At 46.4% G+C, this 23,002-nt stretch overlaps 2 protein-coding genes across 9 annotated transcripts in view; both read right to left on the bottom strand.

Moving 5' to 3' along the window:
* Positions 1 to 22,829, bottom strand: part of LOC143781301 (uncharacterized) — a 618,193-nt gene extending 595,364 nt beyond the window's left edge. The window contains exon 1 of one of the 3 annotated variants that reach the window (XM_077267827.1): positions 22,787 to 22,829. The gene's annotated coding sequence lies outside the window, so the exon portion shown is untranslated. Of the gene's footprint in view, positions 1 to 22,749 lie in introns of all 3 variants that reach the window. The other 2 variants (XM_077267831.1, XM_077267828.1) reach the window with 2 other exon arrangements.
* Positions 1 to 23,002, bottom strand: part of LOC143781303 (uncharacterized) — a 174,452-nt gene that overhangs the window by 24,829 nt on the left and 126,621 nt on the right. Inside the window, exons 1-4 of one of the 6 annotated variants that reach the window (XM_077267838.1) lie at positions 22,750 to 22,895; positions 7,014 to 7,083; positions 6,617 to 6,722; positions 3,723 to 3,819 (exon numbers count right to left, since the gene is read on the bottom strand). The exons of 1 other annotated variant lie outside the window; for it this stretch is intronic. In XM_077267838.1, the coding sequence (XP_077123953.1) occupies positions 3,723 to 3,774 (52 nt within the window). In that variant the 5' untranslated portion in view covers positions 3,775 to 3,819; positions 6,617 to 6,722; positions 7,014 to 7,083; positions 22,750 to 22,895. Of the gene's footprint in view, positions 1 to 1,232; positions 1,603 to 3,722; positions 3,820 to 6,616; positions 6,723 to 7,013; positions 7,341 to 22,749; positions 22,967 to 23,002 lie in introns of those variants that run through there. 4 more of the 6 variants (XM_077267837.1, XM_077267839.1, XM_077267841.1 and 1 more) reach the window with 4 other exon arrangements.

Genomic DNA, 23,002 nt, shown 5'->3' with positions numbered 1-23,002 from the left:
GGGGTAGTGATAAAGCGGCACGTCCGGAAGAGCCTGGAACCGAGATTTGACGGACCATACCAAGTGCTCCTGACCACAGCCACAGCTGTCAAGCTCAAAGGAAAACCTAGTTGGATCCACGCATCACACTGCAAGCGAGTTAAAGAACCCGACAGCCGATAAAGGAAACATATTGATTTGGCTGGTTTCGATTTCCATGATATTATGCGTAATCGCATGGGACAGTCTGAATTCTCCAACATCCTTGAACAATAAGTTTGCGCAACATCACAGAAAATTGATAGATTACTTGTTGAGAAATTCCCAGCCCTTATCAGACTGTTGGATCTGTACACATTCACCAACGTCAGCCACAAGTATCCCCTTCCTAGCTATCCCTGTGTCACCTGAGGAACTGTTTGCCTGGACTGATTGTTCTGACACACTTGCCAACAATGCCACAAACAATGTTCAGTTGTGGAACACTACTGTTGGACAGCTGGTGGTCAGATACTTTCTCTTTCCTAAACCCAGCCAATTGGTTTAAGGGGATCGGGGGCTGGGTAGCTGGGATTTTACAAAGCTTATTGCATATAGTTGCGATTGTCCTTATTGCATATATAGTGTTCAAAATAGTTTTTAAGTGTATCTCTGTATGTGCTGGGAGATCTGTGTTTTGTTTAAAGCAACAATATTGTTTTGCAGTAGAAAGAAATATTGTAAGTTGAAGTTGGAAGTTGAAATATGGTGCCTAGTTTTAGAAGGAAACTTGTATGTGATTGTTTGGTTATCAGTGTGATTGAAAGATTGGTAAAAGATTTACCTGCTTCAAGTTGAGTGGTTGATATATAGCAAATTAGGATCAACAGAGGAAGTGAATTCTGATTGTTTTTGTCACACTGAAAAAGGAAAGTTGTCTATTACTATGACAAAAAAACTCAATGTTTTGCAGTGCAAGAAGGAACTGAGATTAATGTGTCGGGAAAGCAAACAATTACAAATTTGGGACAGGGGGTCTCCCTGCTAGATAATCAGTTTCCGTATAAGAAGACGACTTTGAATTTGTGTGTTGAATCTGATATTGTTAGCCCAAAGACGGGGAAAGAAATCTGTCAGGAATGCAGGAAAAATATTCTCAATCATTGGTTTTTCTAAGGTGTTCTGGTACGTGAATTATGTGATGAAGGTTTTGTAGAAATTAATTAAGTCTGAGAACTGCTGCATTCCATTTCTGTGTGAAATTTCTAAAATACCTGATGGGAGGGGGGAGTCAAACATCTGCGCTATTGCTTTCTTCTGTGTTGAGGAATGCTGTGATTTTCTTATCTCTGCTGTGTCTCTGGTATGGAGGGGACACGTAGCTGCGTTCCAGTTTTCTCTGTATTTTCTGTCCTTGGTGTAGTATGCGCTGGGAAATTCTGCAATCACACAGCTGATGAGGATATATATTAACAAATCCTATGGCCAGGAAACAGTACAGCTTATTCAGAATAGTGAATAAAATGGGGGAATATGTTAGACCAGGATCCATTTTATTTTGCTTGCCTCCATTTTGTGTGTTACAAAAGTTCAGAAAAACAAGTCAATATTCACTATTCTTCATTGTGCTGTTATTGCTGATCGCTAAGAACTAATTGTAGCAGGGAATGTCCTTGGTAAGATAACGAATAATGTTCTGTATAAAAATATGTTATCGAAACCATAGGGAGAAGGGAGTAATACACTCCGACGCTTAGCCCATATATGGAGAATCCGCCTCTGACATAAGAATGAATAAAAAGTGTGTGTAAGCTCAATGAACTAGAGATACTTTGGACGCATGCCAGGTGTATTGTGTCTTGTCTCTCCGGCGCCGTTATCTCTAGGGTGGACTCATCAGAGAACAGGTCGAGACCTGCGACAACAAGAGTTAGATGATTTCCAGTCTGGTACTTTTTTAAAGAGAGTTCTAAGACAAAAATGGTAATTTACAACCTGTGTAATGCCAAGATCAGCAAGGGCCTGACCACTAAGAACCTAAGCACCACCAGCATGATTAGGCACATGTCATCTAAGCACCTGACTCGTTGGGACGAACGATTGGGTTTACAACAGGTGCCAATGAGTGACACCACTGCCTCTTCCCCTGTGCTACGTGATGGCCAATCCCATGTCCATGATATTGTTGCAGATGCCTCCCACCCTACGCCTGTTATTGCACATTCTGAGGCACCATTATCAGGTGTTACAAATTCCATGTCCAAGCACAGCATTCAGCTGTCCCTACCCCAGGCCTTGAAACGAAAAAGAAAAATTTTCAGCCACCCACCTATGGGCCCAAATGCTAAAAGTGCACATTTGCAGGCTGCTTGCCATGGAAATGTTGCCTTTTAAGCTTGTAGACAAAAAGGATTTCCGCAAACTCATGGCAGCAGCTTTCCCTTGATACTCGGTCCCCAGCTGCCACTATTTCTCCTGGTGTGGCATCTCCTCCTCCTACCAGCACGTATCCAGGAATATCACCCATGCTCTTACCAATGCACTTACTGGGATTGTCCACTTAACGACCGAGACGTGGACACGTGTTATGTCCCCTGGTCCTTGTGTGGCTAAGTACTGAACCCAAACCCCTGGTCCTTGTGTGGCCCAGTGACCGAACCTGCTTCCCTGTTCCATGTGTTGCTTGTTCCTAAACATGTTTTCCCTAGTTCATGTTTGGCCAGTGCCTGAACCCGAAAACCCTGGTTCTTGTGCAGCCAGTGCCTGAACCTGCTCCCTTGGTCCTTGTGTGGCCAATTCCTCAACCTGCTCTCCTGGTACGTGTGTGGTCAGTGCCTGAACTCAAACCCCTGGTTCTTGTGCAGCAAGAGCCTGAAGCGGCTTCCCATCAACCTGAGGCCAGTGCCTGAACCTGAAACCCTGGTCCTTGTGCATCCAGTGCCTCAACCTGCTCCCTTGGTCCTTCTGCTTTTACTTCCTTAACATGCTCTACTAGTCTGTGTGTGGCAGTGACTGAACCCAACCCTCTGGTCCTAGTTCAGCCATTGCAGGAACCTGCTTCCCTGGTCTGTGTGTTGCCAGCGCCTGAACCTGTTCCCCTGGTCCATGTGTGGCCAGTTCCTGAACCTGCTCCCCTGGTCTGTGTGTGGTCAGTGCCTGAACCTGCTTCCCTAGTCCCTGTGTGACCAGTGCCAGAAGCTACTCCCTAGTCCGTGTGTGTCCAGGGCCTAAACCTATTCCTGAGATCCATGAGTTTGGACAGCTATACCAGTCTCCAAATTCAGCCCTGTCAGTGACTCCTTGTCAGTGTCATTCTTCCCGAGTGTCCAGAACCGGTGTAGTCTGAGCAGAGCCAGAGACCGCGTCAGTGTGTGTGACCCTTGGGGTTAGCAGCTGCAGTACAGGGACTGCCCTGGAGTGGTACCCGGCCGCTATCAGCAGCTGAAGCATGACTCCACCATCAGGAGCTCCAGTGAAAACCAGGAACTCAATTAGCTACGCCTCTCTAAGGTAAAGCCCGGACCCTGTTCCTATTCCACCTCCATGTTCCCGCTGTATCTTACACCCATATTACAGATGCACAGCAGTGCTACCACATATAGCGCTATCACATTATCACCAGATATCACCTGTATTTATCTGAACGGGGGAATCAATAGCTGAGAAAACACAAAGCATAAAACCTCTGTCCCAGAACTGTCTGGTTCGGAGAATGTGACTCTTGTCTGCTTTTTTTAATGGTGGCTCTCCACCGGGGTGGTTACCTGTAGGATCGTCCTCTGGTGTGCACCGCTCATCATGCTTTTCTATCTCCATTATGGCTATAGTATTATTTTCAAATTTTCCACCCAGATATCAGAACTGTGAAAGAAATAATGGAAAAATCACAAACAGAAGGAAAAGTAACACAATAAAAAGACTTAAGGAAAAGTCACGTGGAAAGTTTTAGATGACCAGAAAAGATCAGTAAAGAGGCGCCATCAGCTCTCTGGACACGACGGCTTTAGTAAATCCTCATATTCTCCATTATATGATTCTGGAGCATCTCGCTTTATATCTCGGCGCTGTACCGTTCCTCTGTTATTCCTACTGATAATGTGTGAATATATTGACAGCTGGGTGTTACCAGGTGAGGTGGTGTTTCGGCCAGGGTGGATAAAAATCAATGTTTGTTTAAAAAAATCAAAAAAATCGGATTTTTTTGATTTAAATCGGATTTTTTTGATTTAAATCGGATTTTTTTCAATAAACTGCTTTTTGAGGAAAATATTTTACCATCCAAAGGTTCTTCCATCATGAGATAAAGCTGAGTTGTTTAACTCAGTAGAATAAAGGCTGTATATGTGTAACATTCACAATGCCATGCTCTTCCAGAGGTTTCTGTAGGATGCTGACTATCCAACAAGTTTGGGCATGTCAACTGAATGGAAAAAGAAACTAAACCAAAAGTGAAACCAAGCTAGAAGTGTGGAATTAAAGGGGCAGTATGAACAAAATGTGGAGGCTATTAATAGTTTATACAATTAAGACATGCTGCTTTTAAACACCTACCTATTGCCATATAGTAAAACAAAAAAGATTTTTACTTACTTTGGGGTCCCCCCCTCACCCTGGCGTTAGATCGTTGCCCCTAGTTTCGTCCGTGTAACTATGGGCGCACATGCGCACTGCTCTCACTTCTCATTTTAATCGTGATTTATATTAAAAAAAACCTTTTGATTTAAATCAGTGATTTAAATCATGATTAAAATCATGATTTAAATCGATCCGATTTAAATAGAAAAAAATCTTTTGATTTAAATCGTGATTTAAATCATGATTTAAATCGGCGTGATTTAAATCAATCCACCCTGGTTTCGGCACAGTCCGATCAGTTCACAGGGTCAGTGTATGGACATGCCCTTTTAATAAATATAATTTAAACGCCCAGTTGTCAATTTATTCATAGCTGAGGACAGGGCTGTGGAGTCGGTAAGCCACAGTTGCGACTCCGAGATTTTATCAGGTTCCGACTCCGGCTCCTTCATAAATGGCCAATTCGTAACAATAAATTTACTGTTGTAAAATATTAACATCGTGCTTATTCAGTTTCTCACCATCATATAAGTAATCAGACCACTTAGAGCAAAAACTATATTTATAAGAATACAATTAGAATATAGCAAATAACTTTTATAAACCTTTCTAAGTAAATATGCAATAAACACTTATGCAGTTAATAAGAAATCTATAAATTTGTCCTCAGAAAAAGTATTGCCTCTGTCAGATCCTCCTTCATGGATGCCCTCAAATCTGATCTAATTATTTTGCGAGCAGAGAACAACCTCTCTACACTAACTTGGGTTGGTGGCAAAGCAGTAACCACTCGGGCAACATCTCTGACAATGTCAGGATACAGAGGAATCGCTTGTTGCACTGTTATTTTTGATGAACGGTCAAATTTCTCAATTTCTTTTAGTGCACATGAAAAATTCTGCTGAAATGTACTGGCTGTGTTCTTTGATGGGGATGACTCTTCTTCTATGCGGGAACGCTTTGCACGGTCCTTGTGATCCAATTATTGTTCTAAATTAAATTCATCAGTTGATGAGGGTGAAGATGTGACAGGACGACCAAATTCTTCTTGTTCCTCCTGACTGTTCTGCAACCCTTTCATCCTTACTGCTATTTCAAACAGAGCTTCTTTTCCTTTAGTTAGCTGTTGATCATGTAGAAGAATCCGATGCATTGGGTCTACATAAACAGCTGCCAAAAGAATGTTATTTTGTAATAGTAGCTCCTCTCTCCATTTCATTGATGTAGCAATGCCACTTGCAATTAACCCTCCTCTTTGGGACAGGCGAAACATCAGGTGCTTCCACTCCTTTAAGAAAATACCTGGAGTTAAGTCCTCTGCTTGTAATTTTTTAGTCACTGTAAATGGGTGCTCTAGCAATTTTTCCAGCTCAGTCACCTGATTCCACTGACTTTCATTTAGCGTTAGTTGAGGGTTAGCCATGTCTACAAGAAAGGTTTTCAGTTCAACCAAGCGCTGAATCATTAAGTAAGTACTGCCCCATCGTGTGGCTCAATAATTGCCCCTTTTCCAGCACGTCTCTTCAAAATTGAGTCAACTTTAGGGGTTCTGGCAACAGTAGCCAATTTTCTCACCTTGCCAATCAGTGCGGCAGCATGTCCTTCTTATAGAAAAACAATCCACTGAAACATATAGAAATATCTCCAAGGGGCAAATTGCCGCATTGATAGACTTCTCATAGATATCTCAGGACACTCCGAATACTATAAATCCTACACACGACCAAAAAGGAGTACATGTCCCACTTAATTAACCAATTTAAATATTTTATTAATAAATACAAAATCACAAAATCAATATAAAACAGACATGAAAAAGGCTTCAGACAACAACTCATGAGGGGGAAGAACGACACAACTGCAATAACGGAATAAATAAGTGAGCAGACCTAGTAAGCGTGTAGTCCAAATTCACCAGTATCCATTATAACAGGTAAAACCCCATAATAGGGTTGGATATCTGTGAAAGTACCATACACTCTATATACCAGCATAAACAGGGAAATCCTGATTCTCTAATACTCAATTAGGCATGGTACAAGAAAAAAGATATACGGACCCCTTTAAAGGACGCTCAGCTTACCCATAGTAATATCCGTCAGTGTGCGCTCCACAGCAGCCCCAACGCGCGTTTCGCGTGGGCTTCTTCCGGGGGCATGTCCTTCTTGCAGACTGTCTCTTATAGCCAGCTGTAGAGTATGCACAACATAGCGCATGTGATGAATGAAAGAACGTATTGACACAGTTTCAACAAGATCATCTAAACCAGGGGTGGGCAATTAATTTTGCGATGGGGCCCATGAGAAATTGGGATGGTTTTAGAGGGCCGGACTAATACAATTAACTCATTTTTACCCAATACTGTGGTATACATATGCTATCTTTTAAAAAACATACAGTATGTTAAACAATGCAAAGATTTACAATACAAAGAAAATATGGAAGACATACATCATTAGATTAGAGATGAGTGAACTTACAGTAAGTACAGGTTCTTGCAAATGCAAATTTTCCACTGGATTCCACTGCCTGGAGAAAATGGATGCAGCCCTAGAGCCAGGAAAACAAGAATACAGCCATGTATAGCTATGGAAATAAACATATCTGGTATCGCTGTATATGAAATTGTCAACTATGGGCCAGATGGGGGTGTGGATGCAGGAAAAAATAGTATTTAGGACCCCTCTATTACATAGTAAAAGTGCCCCATCTGTGCCCTCATACCCCACTGTGCCTCCATATAGAAAATAGAACCCCTATGTCCCTGCATATAGGGATCAGACCCTTCTGTGCCTCTAGCAATCCCCCCGTCCCCCTCCCCAGTATGTGATATCACCATTTTAGGTAGTATTCTCCATGTAGCCCCCAATATGTAGTATCCCTTAATGTAGCCATCCCCTGTAGGTGATCCCCACTGATAGCAATCCCACCTGCCCTGCCCCCCCCAGTATGCGATATCCCCCACTTTAGGTAGTATTCTCCATGTAGCCCCAAAATTATTGTGTCACCCTGTGTATTCAACACTCCTGTGTCACCCTGTGTATTCTGCACCGTTTCACCATGTGTGTATCCTGCACCCGTGTCTCCCTGTGTATTCTGCACCCCTGTGTCTCTGGATGTTTTTCACCCCCATGTCACCCTGTGTATCCTGCACCCGTGTCACCCTGTGTATCCTGCACCCGTGTCACTCTGTGTATCCTGCACCCCTGTGTCACCGTGTATCCTGCACCCCTGTGTCTCTCTGTGTATCTTGCACCCGTTTCCTGCACCCCCGTGTCGCCCTGGGTATCCGGTGGCTGCACTATATGGCAGTGTCCCCTATATTACCCTCCGTCTCTTATAAGTGCAGATAAGAGATGCAACCTCTGCCATTCACCCCCAGCCCAGAACACACGTGCTTCCTACAGGACTGGGCCCTGGCTCTCTGGAAATTGATGCTTGCTGGTTTCTCTGCTGATTCTGACGATTGCTTTGGTTGGATATCCCTGGGAGCAGATATGGACCACGGACACACAGGCTTCAGCTGCGGATTAGTGTCTCCTCATACCCGTGTCGTGTCCACCTCGGCATTAGGTAGTACATGGACTTGTACGTTCCCCGTTGTGTTTCGGGTGATTTAATGGGAGGATCAGGGTTCATAACTCCCCAGCAACACAAGGACCCCCTCTCCCCCCGACTGCACGGATACTCACCCGAGACCGCCAGCCAGCAACTTTCACCGCAGCACATCCCGCGCGGCGCTGGAGTGACGTACACACGTGACGTACAGGGCCGGCCAGTGAGCACCGCCCCGCCAAACCACTAGCGTCGCCCTGACCGCCGACGCAAGATCACATGGGGACCCATATGATCAACGCATCAGACAGCGGGTGGAGTCAGTGGGTATGGCAGGGTGCAGTCAAATGACCAACGCACTCCGGCGGCCATCTTAATCATGGGCTGCTCAGAAGCGTCTGGCCGAGCGGTGCCAGGGCGGGCTGTTTAAAATCATCAGGCGGCCCGCATCTTGCCCAGGTCTGATCTAAACTATCATGTTGCTGTTCATCTGAAGCAACTTCAGTTTGCTCCTCAGTTACAATACTGTGTTCCTCTATTTCAAACATTTCTGTGTCAGTAGACCCAGAATGTTCTTCTAGCTGCTGGTCACCATCATTACTCTCACTCATTAGCTTAATAGTACTTATCATATTTGAAGCATTGTCAGTTACGACAGAAAGAACTTGCTCTTTTTTAAGTTCATAGTCTTGCAGAACCTTTTCCACCAAGACCTGGAGAAACTCACTGGTGTGAGGAGCTTTGGTGTCTTTTACTGCCAATGTCTTGGTAACTATTTCATTTTTGTCACAAACAAATCGGACATTGATGGCAAAATAGTTCACTCTGTGACGTGTGCAGGCATCCATTTTAAGAAACAGAAAGCGTCCCTTGAGAGTTTTTTTTCTAATACTCTCTCTCTCCAGAGAAACACCAAGCTTGCGGGCCATTTCCCCCCATTCAGACACATAAAAAGCTGGTCGTGAAAATAATGAAATAGGCACACTATCCTTTACAACAAGCTCTATGATCTGTTTTTTTAACTGTATCTACTGTTATTGTCACAGTAACTTTGTCACTGACAAAATATCTTGCAACTGATGGCTGCAAAGTTCCCTGCCCCTTTGTTTGGCTGAAGAGCCTGGTTCATTGGTTTGGATGCAGTCTTTCTCATCCACTGCTTTCAGTACTTCTGGATGAAAGCGCTGTAAATCTCTCTTTAGATTAGAAGCTCTGGTAGGAGCATTTTTATCTTTGCCTGAATATGCACTGATCTTGGCTTCACAGCATTTGTTTTCGTCTGGATCATTTGTCATACACTGACAGACATAATCATAATTTCTATCTTGCGTGATGGTGAAATGTTCAAATACAGCTGATTTAATGTGACGCTTCTTTGACATTCTCAGGTTTTTAATTCTGCATTCACAATCCAAATGACAATTGTTTTTCCTATAAACAATTGTACAAAATTATTGCCAGGTCGTACAACTGATATAGTGTTCAGTAATACTGTTATTCCTCATGTACTCACAGTTAACTGATGCAAAGTTTGTTAAAAAGATAATACTTCTTACAGTCTTCCTCTTCTGAGTAGCAGCTGTGAGATGCTTGGAAGACGCACACCTAGTAAACATCTAGTCTAGAGGAGGAGCTTTACTACTAAGAATTTGCAACACATTTTCACTTTCAGTTTCATACATTGTAAGTAGGGGGGTTGGGGCAGCATGAGGTTAACCAAGTATAAGATTAGATAAGGCCAGTGGAGAACAGTGACACACAAGTAAGGCAGTGTGCACACGTAGCAGATTTTTTTACGTTTTTTTTCGTGGTTTTTCGCTATAAAAACGCAAAAAAACGCTAACATTAAGCATCCTACGTAACAGAATGCAATCCGCATTTTTTGTGCACATGCTGCATTTTTTTCCTGAGCGGAATCGCAATCCAGAAAAAAACGCAGCATGTTCATTAAAATTGCGGAATCGCGGCGATTCTGCACACACAGGAGTGCATTGATCTGCTTACTTCCCGCACGAAGCTGTGCACACCATGCGGGAAGTAAGCAGATCAAGTGCGGTTGGTACCCAGGGTGGAGGAGAGGAGACTCTCCTCCACGGACTGGGCACCATGTATTTGGTAAAAAAAAAAAAGAATTAAAATACAAAATAGTGATATACTCACCTTCTGGCGGCCCGACCTCCTCAGCGGCTTCCGTGGTGTGTGTGAAGGACCTGCGATGACGTCGCGGTCACATGACCGCGGGTCACGTGACCGTGACGTCAATGGAAGGTCCTGAACACACAGCATTAGGAACGGAAGCCGCTGAGGTGAGTATAACCTTTTTTTTTTGTTTTTTTTATTATTTTTAACATTCTACCTTTTACTATGGGTGCGGCATAGGCTGCATCTATAGTAAAAAGTTGGTCACACGTGTCAAACACTATGTTTGACAAGTGTGACCAACCTGTCAGTCAGAAATTAGCTTGCAGAATGCTAGAGTTTTCCAAGCGATCTGTAGCATCGCTTGGAAAACTCTAGCATTCTGCAAGCTAATTTCGCTTGCAAAACGCTAGTTTTCTGCGGGTATATGCATGCAAATTCTGCATGCGATATACCTGCGGCAGGAGGTGCAGAATTGCCACGGAAATTTCCGCGGCAATTCTGCTACGTGTGCACTCAGCCTAAGAAATGTCTCTATCTCCAGCAGAACTGCTTATCACTGTTGTTCATAGTTTGATAGAACATATATATATTTAAGTAACATTTATAAAATTCATATATAAGTTAAATTATGAAATATTAATACATTTTTTTTACAGCTGGAGTCGGAGTCGGTACATTTCCGACTCCAACCAAAACTAACTCCGACTCCACAGCTCCTGATCACGATCCCAACTTGTATTTTGGTACAGATGTGGCTAGGAGCATAGCAGGCACATATACAGTTTTTGAAATTAAACGCTTTTTTCGGAAATGCATTTTAAAATTTTGCGCTTGCGTTCCCATGGATAAAATATTATCAAACATACTCTTGTGACATATCTGGTGAAAACCTGTACAGTTCTGAGTAGAATGGTGTTTATTTTGTTTCTCTATCTTTTTTCTAGCCTGAGTTATGAGGGGAAATGTAAAGGCAGGCAACACCGAAATTCACACTTTTTCCAAACTTTGAAAATCAATTAAAAAAAAAAAAATTCTAGAATTTTTTTTTCTTTACATTTGGCACTCTCTGACACACTATTAAAAAATAACAAAATCTCAAAAGAATTAAAAATATAGAGGTAAAAATCATTGGTTCACTTGACATGGAATGACTCCTCCCCCCAAACTAGCCATCTCCACCTTTCTCGACCACTTCACCACCAGGCTACTTAATTTCCTTTCTGCTGACATCCCCACTATCATCATGGGTGACTTCAACATCCCCATTGACACTTCCACCTCAGCTGCCTCTAAACTTTTATCACTGTCTGCCTCCTTTGGCCTCACTCAATGGTCCTCGGTGGCCATTCACAAAGATGGCCACACGCTGGACCTTATCTTCACCCTCCTCTGTTCCCTTACTAATTTCCCTAACTCACCCCTCCCCCGTCTGACTACAACCTACTGACATTCTCTTCCCTCTCCTCTCCTAGTGAGCAACCCCCACTCCAAAAACTCACTCTTGCAGAAATCTCAAACACCTCAATTTACAATCACTCTCTGAGTCCATTCTCCCTCTTAGGCCTCTTTCACACTTTCGTCTTTTCAGATCCGTTGCAAAGCGTCGTTTTGGGAAAAAAACTGATCCTGCAAATGTGCCCGCAGGATGTTTTTTTCCCATAGACTTGTATTAGCGACAGATGGCCACACGTCGCATCCGTCGTGCGACAGATCCGTCGTGTTTTGGTGGACCGTCGTCTGGAAAAAACGTTCAGTAACGTTTTTTGTCTGCGTTGAAAAAACGTACAGCGACGGATCCTGCGGCATCCGTCGTTGGCTAAAATGGAAACCTATGGGCGCAGGACCCGTTGCTGTCCGTCAAATGACGGAATCCAGCAACTGATTCCATTTTTTTACACTGAGCATGCCTGGAAGGATTTCTATTCCTTTAATTTAACCCATTTTTCCTGCAGCTGCTGCAACGACGGATCCGTCAAAAAACAGGATCCAGTGCATCCGTTTTTTACAATCTGCACAGGATCCGTCTTTTCAACACTTTGACGGATTGTGACTGATTCTAAAAGACAGAAGTGTGAAAGAGGCCTAACAGACATTGCTTCCCTTCATGACAGATGCTGCTGCCACTTTTTATAACAGCAACACTTGATTTGGCCATCCCTCTCACGCACAGCAAAACTCATACAATCAATAGGCAACCCTGGCTGACCAGCCTGACCAAAGAACTGAGATGGGCTTCCAGGGTTGCTGAGCGGAGATGGAAGAGATCCCGCTCTGCCGAGCACTTTATTGCATACGAGCATTCCCTTGCCAGCTTCAAGTCCGCGCTCACTGCCGCAAAACAAGATTACTTCTCATCTCTCATATCTTCCCTGTCTTTCAACTCTAAAGAGCTTTTCAACACTTTCAATTCTCTACTCAGTCCCCCGACACCTCCTCCCTCTCTTCTCATTTCTGCTTAAAGGTACCTTCACACGAAGCGACGCTGCAGCGATAGCGACAACGATGCCAATCGCTGCAGCGTCGCTGTTTGGTCGCTGGAGAGCTGTCACACAGACCGCTCTCCAGTGACCAACGATGCCGAGGTCCCCGGGTAAACATCGGGTTACTAAGCGCAGGGCCGCACTTAGTAACCCGATGTTTACCCTGGTTACCAGCGTAAAAGTAAAAAAAACAAACACTACATACTCACCTGCGCGTCCCCCAGCGTCTGCTTCCTGACACTGACTGAGCTCCGGCCCTAACAGCACAGCGGTGACGTCACCGCTGTGCTTTCACTTTCACTTTAGGGCCGGCGCTCAGTAAGTGTCAGGAAGCAGACTCTGGGGGACGCGCAGGTGAGTATGTAGTGTTTGTTTTTTTTACTTTTACGCTGGTAACCAGGGTAAACATCGGGTTACTAAGCGCGGCCCTGCGCTTGGTAACCCGATGTTTACCCTGGTTACCAGTGTAAAACATCGCTGGTATCGTTGCTTTTGCTGTCAAACACAACGATACACGGCGATCGGACGACCAAATAAAGTTCTGGACTTTATTCAGCGACCAGCGACATCACAGCAGGATCCTGATCGCTGCTGCATGTCAAACTAAACGATATCGCTAGCCAGGACGCTGCAACATCACGGATCGCAAGCGATATCGTTACAAAGTCGTTTCGTGTGAAGGTACCTTAAGACTTTGTTTCTTTCTTTAAGCAGATCGATAACATCAGAAAGGCTTTGGCCCACAGCCCCCAATGCCTTTCTCTTATCTTCTCAGACCTGTTCTTCCAAAACCAGTTTCCCCACCATGACAGAAGATCAGCTCCCCACCCCTCTGTCAAGATCACATCTCACCACTTGACCCGCTTCCCATCCCACCACATCCCCAACCTCGCCACAGTCTTCATTCTAACCTTAACACATCTCTTCAACCTCTCACTCACAGCTGGTGTCTTCCCCTCATCCTTCAAACATGCTTCAATGACTCCCATCCTCAAAAAGTCCTCCCTCGACCCATCCTCTGCATCTAGCTATCGCTCAACATCTCTTCTCCATTATGCCTCAAAACTACTCGAACAGCATGTCCATCTTGAACTATCATCCCACCTCTCCTCCTGCTCCCTTTTTGACCGGTTACAATCTGGCTTCCGACTGCATCACTCAACTGAAACTGCCCTAACTAAAGTCACCAATGACCTACTAACCGCCAAGAGCAAGCGACACTACTCTGTCCTCCTTCTCCTGGACCTGTCGTCTGCCTTTGACATTGTGGACCATTCCCTCTTGTTACAATTTCTTTCTTCTTTGGCAGCACAGACTTGGCCCTATCCTGGATCTCGTCATATCAGACCAGACATTGAGTGTCTCCCTCTCCCACACCACCTCCTCACCTTGCCCCGTCTGTCGGTGTTCCCCAAGGATCAGTTCTAGGACCCCTACTCTTCTCCATCTACACCTTCGGCCTGGGAAAGCTCATAGACTCCCACGGTATGCAGTATTATCTCAACGCCGATGACACGCAGATCTACTTATCTGAACCTGACATAACCTCCTTACTGATAAAAATCCCACAATGTCTGCCCACTATTTCATCTTTCTTTTCTTCTCGCTTTCTAAAACTGAACATGGACAAAACAGAATTCATCATCTTTCGCCCCTCACTCTAACCCTCTGCCAGACCTATCTATCAATGTCAATGGCTGTTCACTTTCCTCAGTCCCGCACGCTCGGTTCCTCAGGGTGATCCTCGACTCTGCCCTCTCTTTCAAGCCACATATCCAAGCCCTTACCTCCTCCTTCCGACTCAAACTTAAAAACATTTCCCGAATCCGTGCATTCCTTGACCAAGAAACTGCAAAAACGCTAGTGCATGCCCTCATCATCTCCCGCATCAACTATTGCAACCTCCTATTCTCTGGCCTCCCCTCTAGCACTCTGGCACCACTCCAATCCATCCTACACTCTGCTGCCCGACTAACCCACCTGTCTCCCCGTTACTCTCCTGCCCTTCCTCTCTGCCAAGCCCTTCATTGGCTTCCTATTGTCCAGAGGCTACAGTTCAAAACCCTATAACATACTAAGCCATCCACAACCTGTCTCCTCCATACATCTGTGACCTCGTCTCCCGGTACTGACCTGCACGCAACCTCCGATCCTCACAAGATCTCCTTCTCTACTCCCTTATCTCTTCCCACAACCACATACAAGACTTCTCCCGTGCCTTCCCCTATACCCTGGAACTCTCTACACCAACACATCAGACTCTCGCCTACCACGGAAACCTTCAAAAAGAACCTGAAGACCCACCTCTTCCGACAAGCCTACAACCTACAGTGATCCTCAGTCTACTGAACCGCCGCGCAACCAGCTCTATCCTCTCCTAGTGTATCCTCAACCATCCCCTGTAGACTGTGAGCCCTCGCGGGCAGGGTCCTCTCTCCTTATGTACTTGTGTGTGCTTTGTATTGCTCATTTTTATTGTACTTGTCTATGTTTGCCCCGTTCACATGTAAAGCGCCATGGAATAAATGTCTCTATAAAAATGTATAATAACAATAATAATAATCAGTCCTAGGCCTCCTCCTCTTCTCTTTGTATACTGCCCTTAAGGGACAAGCAAAGTAAGCTGAATAAGCTGATTACCATTACAAACTGCTTGCTGACATAGAATAGAGTGAACACATTCAGGATCAGTGTAAGATCTATGAATTAAAATAAACTTTGTTCCTAGGACAATTTCTTTAACCCCTTCCCGACCTTTGACGCCACGTAGGCGTCATGAAAGTCAGTGCTAATCCGACCCATGACGCCTATGTGGCGTCATGGAATGATCGCGTCCCTGCAGATCGGGTGAAAGGGTTAACTCCTATTTTACCCGATCTGCAGGGAGAGGGGGAGTTGTACTTCAGCCCAGGGGGGGGTGGCTTTGCCCCCACGTGGCTACGATCGCTGATTGGCTGTTGCACTTTCGACAGCCAATCAGAGCAATTTGCAATATTTCACCTATGAAAATGGTGAAATATTGCAATCCAGCCATGGCCGATGCTGCAATAGCATCTGCCATGGCTGGAAATCATGTTCTGCCCCCCCCCCCCCCCCCCGATCTCCTCCCCAGTCCTCCGTTCTGTCCGGTACCCCCCTCCGTCCCCCTGTCCGCTCCCACCGTGCTCCTGTCCGCTCCCCCCGTCTTCCGATCCCCCCCCCCCCCCGTGCTCCGATCCACCCCCCCGCCACCCCCTCATACTTACCGAGTCTCCCGAAGTCGGTCCGTCTTCTCCCTGGGCGCCGCCATCTTCCAAAATGGCGGGCGCATGCGCGGTGCGCCCGCCGAATCTGCCGGCCAGCAGATTCATTACAAAGTACATTTTGATCGCTGTGGTAGGTTCTATCACAGCGATCAAAATAAAAAAATAATAAATAACACCCCCCCCTTTATCACCCCCATAGGTAGGGACAATAATAAAATAAAGAAAATATTTTTTTTTTCTTTTTCCACTAGGGTTAGGGTTAGGGGTAGGGTTAGGGTTACGGGTAGGGTTATGGCATGTGCACACAGTGCGGATTTGGGCGTGGATCCGCAGCGGATTGGCCGCAGATCCGCAGCGGATTGGCTGCTGCGAATTCGTAGCAGTTTTCCATCAGGTTTACAGTACCATGTACACCTATGGAAAACCAAATCCGCTGTGCCCATGGTGCGGAAAATTCTGTGCAGAAACGCTGCGTTGTATTTTCCGCAGCATGTCAATTCTTTGTGCGGATTCCGCAGCGTTTTACACCTGTTCCTCAATAGGAATCCGCAGGTGAAATCCGCACAAAAAAACACTGGAAATCCGCTGTAAATCTGCAGGTAAAACGCAGTGCCTTTTACCTGCAGATTTTTCAAAAATCGTGCGGAAAAATCTCACACGAATCCGCAACGTGGGCACATAGCCTTAGGGTTAGGGTTGGAATCAGAGTTAGGGTTGGAATTAGGGCTAGGGTTGGAAATAGGGTTAAGATTAGCCTTGTGGTTAGGGTTACGGGTGTGTTGGGGTTAGGGTTGTGGTTAGGGGTGTGTTGGGGTTAGGGTTGTGATTAGGGTTATGGCTACAGTTGGGATTAGGGGTGTGTTGGGGTTAGTGTTGAAGTTAGAATTGAGGGGTTTCCACTGTTTAGGCACATCAGGGGTCTCCAAACGCAACATGGCGCCACCATTGATTCCAGCCAATCTTGCGTTCAAAAAGTCAAATGGTGCTCCCTCCCTTCCAAGCCTCGACGTGCGCCCAAACAGTGGTTTACCCCCACATTTGGGGTACCAGCGTACTCAGGACAAACTGGGCAACAACTGTTGGGGTCCAATTTCTCCTGTTACCCTTGCAAAAATAAAAAATTACTTGCTAAAACATAATTTTTGAGGAAAAAACAATTATTTTTTATTTTCACGGCTCTGCGTTATTAACTTCTGTGAAGCACTTGGGGGTTGAAAGTGCTCACCACACATCTAGATAGGTTCCTTCGGGGGTCTAGTTTCCAAAATGGGGTCACTTGTGGGGTGTTTCTACTATTTAGGCACATCAGGGGCTCTGCAAATGCAACGTGATGCTCGCAGACCATTCCATCAAAGTCTGCATTTCAAATGTCACTACTTCCCTTCCGAGCCCTGACGTGCGCCCAAACAGTGGTTTACCCCCACATATGGGGTACCAGCACACTCACAACAAACTGGGCAACAAATATTGGGGCCCAATTTCTCCTGTTACCCTTGTGAAAATAAAAAATTGCTTGCTAAAACATCTTTTTTGAGGAAAGAAAAATGATTTTTTATTTTCACGGCTCTGCGTTGTAAACTTCTGTGAAGCTCTTGGGGGTTGAACGTGCTCACCACACATCTAGATAAGTTCCTTGGGGGGTCTAGTTTCCAAAATGGGGTCACTTGTGGGGGGTTTCTACTGTTTAGGCATATCAGGGGCTCTGCAAACGTAACATGATGCCCGCAGACCATTCCATCAAAGTCTGCATTCCAAAACGTCACTACTTCCCTTCCGAGCCCCGGCATGTGCTCAAACAGTGGTTTACCCCCACATATGAAGTATCAGCGTACTCAGGAGAAAAGAAACTGGACAACAACTTTTGGGGTCCAATTTCTCCTGTTACCCCTGGGAAAATAAAAAATTGTGGGCTAAAAAAATATTTTTGAGGAAAGGAAACACATTTATTATTTTCACGGCTCTGCGTTATAAACTTCTGTGAAGCACTTGGGGGTTCAAAGTGCTCACCACACATCTAGATAAGTTCCCTTGGGGGTCTAATTTCCAAAATGGAGTCACTTGTGGGGAGTTCCTACTGTTTAGGCACATCAGGGGCTCTGCAAACGCAACCTGACGCCCGCAGAGCATTCCATCAAAGTCTGCATTTCAAAACGTCACTACTTCCCTTCCAAACCCCGACGTGTGCCAAAACAGTGGTTTACCCCCACATATGGGGTAGCAGCATACTCAGGAGAAACTGGACAACAACTTTTGGGGTCCAATTTCTCCTGTTACCCTTGGGAAAATAAAAAATTGTGGGCTAAAAAGTCATTTTTGAGGAAAGAAAAATTATTTTTTATTTTCATGGCTCTGCGTTATAAACTTCTGTGAAGCACTTGGGGGTTCAAAGTGCTCACCACACATCTAGATTAGTTCCTTGGGAGGTCTAGTTTCCAAAATGGGGTCACTTGTGCGGGAGCTCCAATGTTTAGGCACACAGGGGCTCTCCAAACGCGACATGGTGTCCGCTAATGATTGAAGCTAATTTTCCATTCAAAAAGCCAAATGGCGTGCCTTCCCTTCCGAGCCCTGCGGTGCGCCCAAACAATGGTTTACCCCCACATATGGGGTATCATCGTACTCAGGACAAACTGGACAACAACATTTGGGGTCCAATTTCTCCTATTACCCTTGGGAAAATAAAAAATTCTGGGCTAAAAATCATTTTTGAGGAAAGAAAAATTATTTTTTATTTTGACGGCTCTGTGTTATAAACTTCTGTGAAGCACCTGGGGGTTATAAGTGCTCACTATGCATCTAGATAAGTTCCTTGGGGGGTCTAGTTTCCAAAATGGGGTCACTTGTAGGGGAGCTCCAATGTTTAGGCACACAGGGGCTCTCCAAACGCGACATGGTGTCCGCTAACGATTGGAGCTAATTTTCCATTCAAAAAGTCAAATGGCACGCCTCCCCTTCCGAGCCTTGCCGTGCACCCAAACAGTGGTTTACCCCCACATATGAGGTATCGGCGTACTCAGGAGAAATTGCCCAACAAATTTTAGGATCGATTTTATCCTGTTACCCATGTGAAAATGAAAAAAATGAGGCTAAAAGAAATTTTGTGTGAAAAAAAAAGTACTTTTTCATTTTTACGGATCAATTTGTGAAGCACCTGGGGGTTTAAAGTGCTCACTATGCTTCTAGATAAGTTCCTTGGGGGGTCTAGTTTCCAAAATGGGGTCACTTGTGGGGGAGCTCCAATGTTTAGGCACACGGGGGCTCTCCAAAAGCGACATGGTGTCCGCTAAAGATTGGAGCCAATTTTTCATTGAAAAAGTCAAATGGCGCTCCTTCCCTTCCGAGCCCTGCGCCCAAACAGTGGTTTACCCCCACATATGAGGTATCAGCGTACTCAGGACAAATTGGACAACAACGTTCGTGGTCCAGTTTCTCCTTTTACCCTTGGGAAAATAAAAAAATTTTCGCTAAAAGATCATTTTTGTGACTAAAAAGTTAAATGTTCATTTTTTCCTTCCATGTTGCTTCTGCTGCTGTGAAACATCTGAAGGGTTAATAAACTTCTTGAATGTGGTTTTGAGCACCTTGAGGGGTGCAGTTTTTAGAATGGTGTCACTTTTGGGTATTTTCAGCCATATAGAACCCTCAAACTGACTTCAAATGTGAGGTGGTCCCTAAAAAAAATGGTTTTGTAAATTTTGTTGTAAAAATGAGAAATCACTGGCCAAATTTTAACCCTTATAACTTCCTAGCAAAAAAAAAATTTGTTTCCAAAATTGTGCTGATGTAAAGTAGACATGTGGGAAATGTTATTTATTAACTATTTTGTGTCACATAACTCTCTGGTTTAACAGAATAAAAATTCAAAATGTGAAAATTGTGAAATTTTCAAAATTTTTGCCAAATTTCTGTTTTTTTCACAAATAAACTCAGAAATTATCGACCTAAATTTACCACTAACATGAAGCCCAATATGTCACGAAAAAACAATCTCAGAATCGCTAGGATCCATTGAAGCGTTCCTGAGTTATTACCTCATAAAGGGACACTGGTCAGAATTGCAAAAAACGGCAAGGTCATTAAGGCCAAAATAGGCTGGATCATGAAGACAGACCCCAAAAGACAGCAGAGAAAGGAGGAAAGACAGACCCCAAAAGACTGCAGAGAAAGGAGGACAGACCCCAAAAGACTGCAGAGAAAGGAGAGACAGACCCCAAAAGAGTGAAGCGGAAGAGACAGACCCCAAAAGACTGCAGAGAAAATAGGAGACAGACCCCAAAAGACTGCAGAGAAAGGAGGAGAGACAGACCCCAAAAGACTGCAGAGAAAGGAGAGACAGACCCCAAAAGACTGCAGAGAAAGGAGGAGAGAGACCCCAAAATACTGCAGAGAAAGGAGGACAGACCCCAAAAGACTGCAGAGAAAGGAGAGACAGACCCCAAAAGACTTCAGAGAAAGGAGGAGAGACAGACCCCAAAAGACTGCAGAGAAAGGAGGACAGACCCCAAAAGACTGCAGAGAAAATAGGAGACTGACCCCAAAAGACTGCAGAGAAAGGAGGAGAGACAGACCCCAAAAGACTGCAGAGAAAGGAGGAGAGACAGACCCCAAAAGACTGCAGAGAAAGGAGAGACAGACCCCAAAAGACTGCAGAGAAAGGAGGAGAGACAGACCCCAAAAGACTGCAGAGAAAGGAGGAGAGACAGACCCCAAAAGACTGCAGAGAAAGGAGAGACAGACCCCAAAAGACTGCAGAGAAAGGAGAGACAGACCCCAAAAGACTGCAGAAAGGAGTAGAGACAGACCCCCATAGACTGCAGAGAAAGGTGGTCCTATAAAGTACTAAGGGGCTGAACACTAATGCGCGGCACAATGTGCAGTTAGAGCTGTAGAATTATTATTCCTCCTTCCTGTATTATTTCCTTCACACCAGAGAAAATCCCCATAAAACTACACAGGAGAAGTTCCGGGGACTGAAGCCTCTTACACGGCCGGTGTGCGGCCCTCGGTATACAGGCACGCGGTGTGCGGCCCTCGGTATACAGGCACGCGGTGTGCGGCCCTCTGTATACAGGCACGCGGTGTGCGGCCCTCGGTATACAGGCACGCCGTGTGCGGCCCTCGGTATACAGGCACGCCGTGTGCGGCCCTCGGTATACAGGCACGCGGTGTGCGGCCCTCGGTATACAGGCACGCGGTGTGCGGCCCTCGGTATACAGGCACGCGGTGTGCGGCCCTCGGTATACAGGCACATGGTGTGCGGCCCTCTGTATACAGACACGCGGTGTGCGGCCCTCGGTATACAGGCACGCGGTGTGCGGCCCTCGGTATACAGGCACGCGGTGTGCGGCCCTCTGTATACAGGAACGCGGTGTGCGGCCCTCTGTATACAGGCACGCGGTGTGCGGCCCTCGGTATACAGGCACGCCGTGTGCGGCCCTCGGTATACAGGCACGCCGTGTGCGGCCCTCTGTATACAGGCACGCCGTGTGCGGCCCTCTGTATACAGGCACGCCGTGTGCGGCCCTCTGTATACAGGCACGCCGTGTGCGGCCCTCTGTATACAGGCACGCCGTGTGCGGCCCTCTGTATACAGACACGCGGTGTGCGGCCCTCTGTATACAGACACGCGGTGTGCGGCCCTCTGTATACAGACACATGGCGTGCGGCCCTCTGTATACAGACACATGGCGTGCGGCCCTCTGTATACAGACACATGGTGTGCGGCCCTCTGTATACAGACACATGGTGTGCGGCCCTCTGTATACAGACACATGGTGTGCGGCCCTCTGTATACAGGCACGCGGTGTGCGGTCCTCTGTGTACAGACACGCGGTGTGCGGCCCTCTGTATACAGACACGCGGTGTGCGGCCCTCTGTATACAGGCACGCGGTGTGCGGCCCTCTGTATACAGACACGCGGTGTGCGGCCCTCTGTATACAGACACATGGTGTGCGGCCCTCTGTATACAGACACGCGGTGTGCGGCCCTCTGTATACAGACACGCGGTGTGCGGCCCTCTGTATACAGACACATGGTGTGCGGCCCCCTGTATACAGACACATGGTGTGCGGCCCCCTGTATACAGACACGCGGTGTGCGGCCCTCTGTATACAGACACATGGTGTGCGGCCCTCTGTATACAGACACGCCGTGTGCGGCCCTCTGTATACAGACACGCGGTGTGCGGCCCTCTGTATACAGACACATGGTGTGCGGCCCTCTGTATACAGACACATGGTGTGCGGCCCTCTGTATACAGACACGCGGTGTGCGGCCCCCTGTATACAGACACGCGGTGTGCGGCCCTCTGTATACAGGCACATGGTGTGCGGCCCTCTGTATACAGACACGCCGTGTGCGGCCCTCTGTATACAGACACGCGGTGTGCGGCCCTCTGTATACAGACACATGGTGTGCGGCCCTCTGTATACAGACACGCGGTGTGCGGTCCTCTGTATACAGACACATGGTGTGCGGCCCTCTGTATACAGACACGCGGTGTGCGGCCCTCTGTATACAGACACATGGTGTGCGGCCCTCTGTATACAGACACGTGGTGTGCGGCCCTCTGTATACAGACACATGGTGTGCGGCCCTCTGTATACAGACACGCGGTGTGCGGCCCTCTGTACACAGACACGTGGTGTGCGGCCCTCTGTATACAGACACGCGGTGTGCGGCCCTCTGTATACAGACACATGGAGGCCGAGCACTGGTCCGGGACCTTCCTCCTCCTCACAGAACACAACATGGCCCCGGGCACAGACTGGTGTGCGGCGGCTGGGAGGATTACCTGCTCAGGAGTCTAATGGCGGCTCCACCGGACACAGGGAGAAGCCGCACAGTGAGAACTCTCCCCAAGACCGGACGGCGGAGCACAAGTGGTGAGAGAGAGGCCTGGACGTAGGAGCACGTGGCCACACTGAGGGGGAGGACCACAAAGAGACGGGCGGGAGCCGAGCCTGGGAGACCCCCGGCCATGACGTCACCATCCGTCATGTCACCTCAGAGCCCGGGGAGTGCGCGCTCATAGGGACTGATACTGC

Source organism: Ranitomeya variabilis, chromosome 6 (assembly GCF_051348905.1).
Source record: "Ranitomeya variabilis isolate aRanVar5 chromosome 6, aRanVar5.hap1, whole genome shotgun sequence".
Lineage (NCBI taxonomy): Eukaryota > Metazoa > Chordata > Amphibia > Anura > Dendrobatidae > Ranitomeya > Ranitomeya variabilis.
Note: the sequence above shows the minus strand (reverse complement) of the source record. Positions and strands in the feature narration are given on the sequence as shown.